The sequence below is a fragment of the Phaseolus vulgaris genome, chromosome 5 (assembly GCF_051622355.1).
Source record: "Phaseolus vulgaris cultivar YP4 chromosome 5, ASM5162235v1, whole genome shotgun sequence".
Lineage (NCBI taxonomy): Eukaryota > Viridiplantae > Streptophyta > Magnoliopsida > Fabales > Fabaceae > Phaseolus > Phaseolus vulgaris.
Genome location: NC_143502.1, coordinates 9,493,593 through 9,505,022, shown reverse-complemented (window position 1 = coordinate 9,505,022; position 11,430 = coordinate 9,493,593). Strand labels below are relative to the sequence as shown.

The 11,430-nt window shown below is 33.3% G+C and overlaps 1 protein-coding gene across 1 annotated transcript; it reads left to right on the top strand.

The window, feature by feature from the left end:
• The first annotated feature begins 970 nt into the window (after nucleotides 1-970).
• LOC137835105 (cytochrome P450 72A68) lies at nucleotides 971-5,189 on the top strand. The gene is made up of 5 exons (XM_068643452.2): nucleotides 971-1,519; nucleotides 2,813-3,030; nucleotides 3,480-3,724; nucleotides 4,115-4,508; nucleotides 4,582-5,189. Exons 1-5 carry the CDS (start codon nucleotides 1,246-1,248, stop codon nucleotides 5,011-5,013), a joined length of 1,563 nt encoding a protein of 520 aa, XP_068499553.2. The 5' UTR covers nucleotides 971-1,245; the 3' UTR covers nucleotides 5,014-5,189.
• Nucleotides 5,190-11,430: the final 6,241 nt, after the last annotated feature.

Here is an 11,430-nt window from a genome sequence, read left to right as displayed (position 1 = left end):
AGTTGAAAATACACGTATGGATCTGATATTTTTTCATTAAGATTTTATACTATTAATCAATTAAAAATATTTTAAATACATTTATTGAAAATATTATAAAATGTTAAATATATTATCATAATATTTTATCATTATCAGTACGAAAATGAATAAACTCATGAAAATTATTTTAATTTATTTAATAATTTTTAGGGTAAATTTTGAATCTATAATATTATTAAATAAATATTTTTTTTAAATAATTACTTATAATAAAAAAAGTGATTAGAATAAAAAGGTTAATAGACAATTTTCCTCTCTAATAAGTAAAAATTTATTTATTTATTTATTTCATAAAATAAATAATTAATAAATTTAATTTATTTTAAAATAAGTAATAGTTATATAATTTTTAATGTTATTTTTATAAATTATATTTATATATATAAACTGTATTATTTTTCGTTAATTATTTATAAAAATATTAAAATTATAAAAATAATAAAATTATATATGTTTTAATATAATAAGCACATGTGCTTTTGTTAATATATAATAAAACAAAATAATAATTTATAATTAAATAAAAATATAAAATACTTTATACTCTTCTGGATAAATTCACACCAATATAACTCCTCTCAACAAAAACTATAACAAATTTTGAATTTCTTAGTATTTATGAATCTTAAAATAAAATTTAAACTTAATTCCCTTTTTATCTCTATATCAACAATTAGTCTTAAAGTTTTTAAAAAGTTCAAGATCTCAAATATTTTAAAAATGGTTTCTTTTATTAAATAATCCTATTAAAAAAAATGTTTTAAAAAAGTTCAACATGATCTTAAATTTTTTAATAAAACAATACGTAGTTTCTTCTATTAAAATGTCCTATTGAATTCTCTAAAAAAAGTTGAGACTGCATTGAATTTTCTAAAAAATACTGATATCAAATTAAATTTACAAGAAAAAAAAATTAAAATCACATTAAATATTTTAAATTTTAGAAGATGAAATTGATTTTTTACATTTAATGCAATAATTAAACCTAAAGATTACAATGGAAACATAAGAAACATCGTACCCTCGTGTTTGAATAAATAGAAAAATACAAAAGCAAAGAGAAGTTGAAGTTGATAACTTAGAGAGTAGTGTAGGACAGCACATTTTTTGCCTCTTGACCTTTGTGAAAAATCCTGGTTTTTCTTCTTCATCTCTTATCATCTTTCTCTGTTCTCATTGCCTTACCCAAAAAGCAAGACAGAAATGGAAGCAGCATGGACCACAACTCTGACTCTCATAGTGATACTTCTTCTGACATGGGCATGGAAGATTCTGAACTGGTTATGGTTCAATCCAAAGAGACTTGAAAAGCTCCTAAGAGAGCAAGGCTTTCAAGGCAATCCATACAAGCTTTTGGTTGGAGACAGCAAGGAGTTTCTCAAGATGAGAAAGGAAGCCTTATCCAAACCTATGGATCTCTCTGATGACATAGTTCCACGTGTCTCTTCCTATATCAATCATAGTGTCAAGTCACATGGTATGTTTGTTATTTATGATTCTATTCTTTTTTGCAGTTTTCATCTTTTACTTTCTTCAAATACTTTTCTATTTTGATAATTCGTGCTCATGCACCCCTTTTCTTTTTCAGTGTTCTACATATAGTGACTGTGTTTTATGGTCCCTTATACACTGTGTTGTGTTTGTTTGGTTATGTTATACAGGAGTTGCATATGGTGTGTTCATTAGTTCACTTCATTGAAGTGACACCTTTAAATTTTGTTACAGATCTTAAAATATATTAACTTTTGTTACATATCTTAAAATATATTAAAATATATTAAAAATAGATATTAAGAAAGTTTAACTTAATTTTATAAGTTGGTACTTTCGGATGTGTAAAAAATTTCATATCAACTAGTGCAAATTTATTTTACACTGATTTGGACTTAACATACACTATAACTATCCTTTACAACTTCCAATTAATCTGAGAAAGTAAAAATGAGGTCATTTTTTTTAAAAATATTGTCCAACAACTTGAGAAAATTCTCACAAAACAGGGGAAAGTTCAGAAAAACAAGGTCAAGTCTCTATTTGATGGTGGGTATGGATAAGTTCTTTCCTTATGCCACTAATTGCATTCTCAATGAAAACTTCAATATATGAATGATCAAATTACAGAAGCAGTGAAAAACATGCCTAAAACAAATCAAGGGAAGAGAAGAAGTTAAAGGTTCAAGCCATCACAAATTTGAAGAAGAATATATTGTTTCCATTATGTCCTAGCCCCAAATCAGAGAACATAAGAGACACTCCTGATTGCTGCTCAAAAAGGGACAAAACTTTTCCAAATTCTGTTAAGACATCTCTTTACAAGCACCAAACATGTACATCAGAAGAACTGAGCATGTGCTCACTTAAGGTGAATGTGTACAGAACACTGGCTGATGTAGCTGAATCAAAATCCACTAGAAGCAACTCCAGTATGGGCATAACATAACAGATTTTGGTGAAATTGGGACGATAAATGATTAAATCTTAACTAATATATATGGTGATAGATATTATGCTATGAGATAATATTTCCTATAAAATTTAACAAAATGTATGGGTAAAATATATGATGTTATTAAGCTTATTTTCCCTCTTAATCCACTTAAGGAGTGCATTCATTGTGTATCAAAAGGTTCCCATGGTTTGTGATTCATCTCAAATTAGAACAGTCCACATACAAAGTTGCATGTTCTCTTTAATTCCTGTTTTTTTTTTCCTTTTATTTTTTATCCTTAGTGTAACTGTTTGAACCTTATAAATTGCCGATGGTATGCAGGTAAGAATTCTTTTATCTGGTTAGGACCAACGCCAAGGGTGACTATCTTAGATCCAGAGCAAATCAAAGATATATTTAACAAGATCTATGACTTCCCAAAGCCTGATATAAATCCACTTCTCAAGTTACTAGCAACTGGCCTTGCAGACTATGAAGGAGAAAAGTGGAGCAAGCACAGAAGGTTAATCAACCCTGCTTTCAATTTAGAAAAATTAAAGGTCAGTTGCTTGCATTTGCTAGATATGGATTTGTGTTATGCTTTAAAACATATCAGAAAAAAACTAAGGAATTGCGTTTGTACGTGTATGTGTTTGTTTTCTTCTCCTTTAACAAGGAAAAATGTACTCTCCCTAGAAATGCAGCATAGATTTGGCAAGCAACATATTTTGTAAGCATAAACAAAATATTGATACAAAAGGGTACCTGAATTTATATACACAATTCATAGAAAGAAAAAGAAAAGTCCTTTTCTTTGACGGTTATTTTTATACACAAGTAGATTCTGCCTGCTATTTTTATGCAACTATATTGCATGCAAGCAGCATATACTTTTCTTAACAGCACAAGTTCGGTTTATAAGGAACATGCATATTGAAGCCTGGATGTTTTTATGGTTAGTTTGAGTTAAGTGATTCTAACTCCGAGTGATTTCCTTATTACACCACAGGCCATGTTACCGTTATTCTTCGAAAGTTGCAATGATCTGGTTAACAAATGGGAAAGAATGTTGTCTTCCGACGGATCATGTGAAATAGATGCATGGCCTTTCCTTCAGAATATGACTAGTGATGTTATCGCTCGATCAGCATTTGGAAGTAGCTTTGAAGAAGGAAGAAGAATATTTCAACTTCAAAGAGAGCAAACTAAACTTGCATTGCAAGTTATCTTAAAAGTTCAAATCCCTGGATGGAGGTAACTTACTGGTTTGATTTGATGACTAAAGCAGTTCAAGCCTATTAAACGAGTTTTTTTTTCACTAAATTACCCTTACTATATGGAATGCAGGAAACAATGATTAGCAATAATAAAATATAATAGGAATCACAGAAATTTAATTTATAGAACAACAAATTTACAGAATATTTAGAAGGGAAATATTTGGTTTCTCTTAAATGCAAATTCAATAGGGAAAAGGTTCATTCAATGTTAAACTGAAACTACTAGCAAGTAACATCTACCAAATGTGTGGCAAAGATATGTTCTACCTCAATTTACAGCTTGCAATAGCAAAATTCTATCTGTTAGGGAAAACCATCCTCTTCATGTACAAACTTAATGGGATGGAACAATGTATATTTGTAGGTTTTTACCTACTAAAAGCCATAGGAGAATGAAGGAAATTGACAGAGATATAAAAGCTTCGTTGAAGGATATGATTTACAAGAGGGAGAAAGCACTAAAGAAGGGTGAAGCCATTAATGATGACCTATTAGGTATACTTTTGGAGTCAAATCACAAGGAAATTCAAGAACATGCAAAGGGAGACAATAAGAATGTTGGAATGAGTCTTGAAGATGTAATCGAGGAATGCAAGCTATTCTACTTTGCAGGGCAGGAAACCACTTCAGTTTTGCTGGTTTGGACAATGGTGTTACTGAGTAGGTACCCTGATTGGCAAGAACGTGCAAGGGAGGAAGTCTTGCAAGTCTTTGGCAATCAAAAGCCAAGTTTTGATGGTTTAAATCGCCTAAAGATTGTAAGTACTGTATTATATATCGTATGCTAAATTATATGTCCTCTATATTCACTACAAATCTTTTTTGTATCAGGTCACTATGATTTTGAATGAGGTTCTTAGATTATACCCACCAGCACTTGGGATGAATCGACTTGCTAAAAGAGATTTGAAACTTGGAAACATAACATTACCTGCTGGAGTGCAGATTTTCCTCCCAACTGTTTTGGTTCACCATGACTGTGAATTCTGGGGTGAAGATGCTAAGCAGTTCAATCCTGAGAGATTTTCTGAAGGAGTTCTAAAAGCAACAAAGGGTAGAGTTTCATTTTTCCCTTTTGGATGGGGTCCTAGAATATGCATTGGACAAAACTTCTCCTTATTGGAAGCAAAGATGGCTTTGTCAATGATTTTACAGCATTTCTCATTTGAACTTTCTCCAGCATATGCTCATGCTCCAGCTATGTTAATCACTCTTCAACCTCAGTATGGTGTTCATATCATTCTCCATAAAGTGAAAATGTGAAAATAAAACACACTAAAAGCTTGTAATGTAATAAGAAAATCACTTCTTAGATACTGTCCTGTGTTTACTTATTACTCTCATTTACATGTTTACACTACTACAGTAAAGCTTATAATGTAATAACAAAATCACTTCTGGGATATTATCATATATTTAATTACTTTCCTTTACATGTTTGTTTGTGTGTGAGAATTCTTTTTTTTAAGTGGTTGCTTTGTAATTGAACAGACAAAAGACAAAAAACGATTCCATTCTAAAATACATCCAAATATTGACAGTTTAAATGCTCGAATCTTTGTTTAATTTTGTTAAGCAATGTTGTTTAACAGTCGTTTAAAGGGTTGATTCAAGAAATTCCTTTACCTTGTGTTTAGTTAAAAAAATTCACAATTTCTAAATCATTCTCAAATAAGAATTTCAAGTGAGTTTATTTGTTTTATCTTTTAAATGTTATGTTTAAATAAGGAGATTTTACTAGTGCAGAAAAATCCATCCATTTACGACAGTCTATATACACTGGTTTTAAGTGTCAAACACTGTGGCCAAACGAAAGTATATATGGCAGTTCTTTTTAAAATTGTTGTATATTCCATTTACTGGAGATATTGATGGGGGTTTTACCTAAGAATCGTAGTCTATTAGTGTAACATACTGATAAGTGCCAATGTGTAGTTGTGTAGTTGTTATGATTGATAAAATTGAATACTTTGGAACTTAATTGTTTCTTAATGTAAGAAAGTTACCCTAATATGAGAATTATTGAATCTGATTATATATTTTGAACCAAGAAACAAATGAAGAAATTTAATCTCAATTTTTGTGTAAATTGCAGATGAATATGAAGCATTGAAAGAATTATTCAAGCTGGCATTGAAAGAAAGAAAGTAAAAACTTAATTGGATCACAAGAAGATTTAGCTCAAGCTAGAGGATTTAGCTCAAGCTAAAACTGTCCAGAGTTGATTAAAGGTGCAGTACAATTCTAGCCCAGGCTAGAATTGCTAGCTCAAGCTAAAACTGTCCAGAGTTGATTAAAGGTGCAATACAATTCTAGCCCAGGCTAGAATCGCTAGCTCAAGCTAAAAATGCACCGAAAGATCTAGCTTAAGCTAAAACGGGCTAACTTGAGCTAAATTTGATTATATAAATTTTGAAACACAACTCAAAACCAGCGATGAAAAAAAATTGGGTTTTTATAGAGAGAGAGACTAGTGAGAGAAAGAGAAGAAACCTCTGTTCTTAGGAGAAGAAATTGTTAGAATATATGGCCTTAAACGAGAGGGGGGGTGAATTGTTTAAGAAAGATTTTTTGAAAACTTTTAAGCTTAGAATGGAAATACTTCAGAAGAACCTTGATTGAGAATTCAGTTTCTCCAAAACAAACAGCAAAAGCACAAAGCTGGAAAAACAATCGGTTGTTTATACCAGTTCCAAAATATCAAACAGAATTAAAGAGATAGGGATAGAGAAATTGTACACAGTTGTTTATACTGGTTCACTCCAATCCAGAGCTACATCCAATCTTCTCAGAAACCCTGAGGAAATCCACTAAGCAACCACACCTTGATCACTTACAACAACAACCAAGAGAATGACCTTGAACACCTCAAGAAACACACTCTCCTTGGCCAACACTAAGATTGCTGATCTTGAACACCTCAAGAACACACAGCCAATCTCAGCAACACACACAAACATAATTGTTCAGCAGTTTACACAGATTACACTTGTTACAGATGGAAATCTGAAATCAATACAAGAGAATCCTATTCAGCACCTTGATCAATCTCTCAACTCTTTTGCAATCTCAGAATACTTTGAAAAACTCTTCTTAGATCAAAACTATGTTTCAAGATTCTTAATATATCAAAACTGTTTTTCAGAATATATCTAAGAATATAGTTTGTTATCAAATCTTAACAAACTCTTAATTGCATTTAAAATAGATTGGTCAAAGCATTTAATGACTGGAGCGTATTCTATTAAAGCATTTAAAGCTCAGTCAAAGAAAACAGTTTTTCTGTTATGGTTTTAAAACAAACAATCAATTGTTTCCTCAAATCAATCGGTTGTTTTGTTACTTAACAAAAACACCATTCAAAAACAGTTTTCAAACTTTCTAAAAAACACCTAAGTGTAAACAATCGGTTGTTTCGACAAAACAATCGGTTGTTTCAACTTAGTTTGAAAAACATTTTGCTTTGATAAACTTGATATGCTAATTGCTTTGAGATTTAATCTAGGTGTTGATTACAACATAGAACTACCCCAGAACAAGACTAAAACAGCACAGCAACATCAAGCAAAGCAGAGGCTTCATCATCCTTCAAAGGGTTTGGATTCTTCAAAACATTGAACACCAATTGGTTCAACAATCTCCCCCTATTTGATGAAGACAAATCCCTGGTGCTTGTGCTCCTGCAGAGAAAGTATTCATACTATCCAAAGCTTCTTACAGCAGCAAGTTGGATTTCACTCATTAAGCATAATAAACAATCGGTTGTTTACATGAAACAATCGGTTGTTTCTATTAGCAGCAACAGAAAGCAATTTTATATTCAAAGATTTAAACATTTTATGCATATAAGACATAGATATACAAGAACCAATAATTCTCCCCCTATTTGTCTTCACAAATAGACTTTAACATGTATTAAAAACAAATTTAAGAGAGATTATTAAGATCAAGAATACCTAACTCATTTCTCAAGAAGAAAAACCTCTCTTTTGGCAAAGGCTTTTTGAAGATGTCAGCTAGCTGCAGTTTGGTCTCCACAAACTTCACTTCACAGTTCCCATTTTGCACATGATCTCTAATGAAATGATGTCTTATCTCAATATGTTTTGTCCTTGAGTGCTGAATTTGATTTTTGGTAAGATTGATTGCACTTGTGTTATCACACATCAAGGGAACTTTGCTTATTTGTAAACCAAAATCTGCAAGTTGTTGCTTGAGCCATAGGATCCGTGCACAGCAGCTACCTACAGCTATATATTCTGCCTCAGCAGTAGAAAGAGAAACACATGCTTGCTTCTTGCTATGCCATGAGATTAGGCTTGAGCCAAGAAGGTGACAAGTGCCACTTGTGTTTTTTCTATCTAGCTTGCAACCTGCAAAATCAGAATCTGAATAGTCAATTAAGTGTATTGGAGAATGAGAAGGATACCATAGTCCTACAGAAGATGTTCCTTTGAGATATTTCAGAATCCTTTTTGCTGCTTTGAAGTGTGACTCCTTAGAATTTGCTTGATATCTTGCACATAGACACACCGCACACATGATGTCCGGTCTACTTGCTGTGAGATAAAGCAATGATCCAATCAAACCTCTGTATTTTGTTTGATCTATACTCTTTCCAGCTGCATCTGCATCCATATAGCAGCTTGATGGCATTGGAGTGCTTGCCTCTTTGCAATTCTCCATGTCAAACTTTTTGAGAATTTCCTTGCAATACTTTGATTGACTTTGGAAGATCCCATTCTTTGTTTGTTTAACCTGCAAACCAAGAAAGAAAGATAGTTCTCCCAACATAGACATTTCAAACTCACCTTTCATTGCAGCCACAAATTCTTTACACAATCTATCTTGTGTAGCACCAAAGATGATGTCATCAACATAGATTTGCACAAGAATAATTTCTGCATTAGACTTCTTGATGAAGAGAGTCTTGTCTACCATTCCACTTTCATAACCATGAGATAGCAGAAAGTTGCAAAGCCTCTCATACCACTGCCTTGGAGCTTGTTTCAGACCATACAAAGCTTTCTTCAACTTGAAGACATGATTAGGAAACTTGTGATCTTCAAAACCCGGTGGTTGATCTACATAGACTTCCTCATTGATGTAGCCATTCAAGAAGGCACTCTTTACATCCATTTGGAAGAGTTTGAAGCCACTAATACTTGCAAAAGCCAGCAGCAGCCTTACAACCTCCAATCTAGCCATAGGAGCAAAGGTTTCACCATAGTATATGCCTTCCTCTTGATTGTAGCCTTTGGCAACTAGCCTTGCTTTGTTTCTAGTGATCACTCCATCCTCATCTAGCTTGTTCCTGTAAACCCATTTTGAACCAATAATATTCATTTCATTAGTTTTAGGGACAAGAAACCATACCTCATTTCTTTCAAATTGGTTTAGCTCTTCATGCATAGCCTCAACCCATTTCTCATCCTTGAGAGCTTCTTCAATTTACTTTGGTTCAATTTGAGAGACAAAAGTTGTGTGCCTGCAGTAGTTTGAGATAGAGCTACGTGTGGAGACACCTTCCTTTATCTGCCCTATGATGTTATCCACTGACAGATCTCTAGGAATCCTCCACTCTTTGGGCAGCTCACTCTGTTGCAGAATTTCAATCGGTTGTTTCTGCGAATCAACCGGTTGTTTTTCTGCACAGATATCTAGCTTCTCCAAACTGATGCTCTGTTCGTCTTCCTCAGCACTGATCTTTGGGTTCTCACTGATTCTGCGATCTACCTCATCAAAGACTACATGTACTGATTCTTCTACAGTCATCAATCTTTTGTTCTAGACTCTATATGCATGGCTTGTGAGAGAATAACCAATGAAAATACCAAGGTCAGCTTTTTCATCAAACTTTCCCAAGCTTTCCTTTCCATTGTTGAGAACAAAACAGCTACAACCAAATACTTTGAGGTGATTGATGTTAGGCTTCCTTCCATTGGACAGCTCATATGGGGTTTTCTTCAAGATGGGCCTTATAAGCACCCTATTCATCACATAGCAAGAGGTGCTCACTGCATCTGCCCAAAAATACTTAGGAAGTGATGATTCACTAAGCATTGTCCTTGCAAGCTCTTCAAGAGATCTGTTCTTCCTCTCTACAACTCCATTCTGCTGTGGTGTTCTTGGAGCAGAGAAATTGTGTAGGATTCCCAACTTCTCACAAAACTTTGCAAACTTCTCATTTTGAAATTCTCCTCCATGGTCACTTCTTATGGAGCCAATGTTGTTGTTCTTTGTGTTTTGAAGCCTTCTTGCTAGCTTTTTGAATGCAGCAAAGACATCACTCTTTGATTCCAAGAACAAAGTCCAAGTGTACCTAAAGAAATCATCAACAATAACAAGAGCATAATAATTTCCACCAAGACTCATAGTTCTAGAGGGTCCAAAGAGATCCATGTGAAGGAGTTCAAGAGGTCTCAATGAAGAGACAAGATTTTTGGTTTTAAAAGAACTCTTCACTTGTTTCCCCTTTTGGCAAGCTTCACAAATGTGATCCCTTTCAAACTTGAGTTTTGGAAGCCCAATCACAAGATCTTTTGATATTAGCTTGTTCAAATGATTCATGTGAATATGAGCAATTCTTCTATGCCCAAACCAAGATTCATCTTGCTTGGAGAGAAGACATCCAATTGAACATGGTGTAGAGATATCTAGAAGATACACATTATTAACTCTCTTACCTACCAACATTACCTCTTTGGTGTTGGGTAGACAGATTTCACATATGTTTGTCTTGAACATTACTTGATATCCCTTGTCACATAGTTGGCTAATAATCAGAAGATTATGCTTTAGGCCTTCAACAAAGAGCACATCATGAATCACCAAGATGCTTTCATCTCCTATGGATCCTCTTCCAAGTATTCTTCCTTTGTTGTTGTCTCCATAGGTGACATAACCCTCTTGCTTGAAGGATATTCTCAGGAACTTTGATTTGTCCCCTGTCATATGCTTGGAGCATCCACTGTCCAAGTACCAAAGATGTTTTCTTTCCTCCAATATGTCCTACAAAAAGATTATCAAGTACATAGGTTTGGTCCCCTTATGAATGTGGGTCCATTTGGTTTATACTCATCAATACAAGCTTTATTTTTCTTGGGAATCCACTTCATAAGCCCTTTAGGAACAACATGTTTTATGATTTTACAGAATCACACAGAATGACCTCTTTTCATGCAATAGAAGCATGTAACAATCGGTTGTTTCGATGGTCCAATCGATTGTTTTTCTGGCATTTTCGAAAATGATTTTGAAAATCTATCTTGCTTGTTTTGTGGATTAAAACCCAATCCAGATTTTCCAAAAACACAATTTTGAGATGCTAGCACACTCTCAAAGTTAGATTGGCCTTTAGAAAGCTTATCCACTGTTTTAACAAGATAGTGGACCTTCTTTTCAAGATTTTCGCAATTTTCACAAACTAGAGTATCACACTTGCAAGAGGAGTTTTTGTAAATGATTTCCAGATTTTCAAAATCCATTTTTTGAGTTTTCTAAATCCTCTTCCAGTGCCTTTACTCTGTTTTCAAGCCAACTATTCTTTTCTTTCAACCGATTGTTCAAGAGAGCCAATCGGTTGGCTTCTTCACGAGTTTCTTGAAAGGCTTGAAGCAATTGACCATCATTTTCAGAGTTTGAATAGTTTGATGAACTTACACTACATGAGTCATCTTC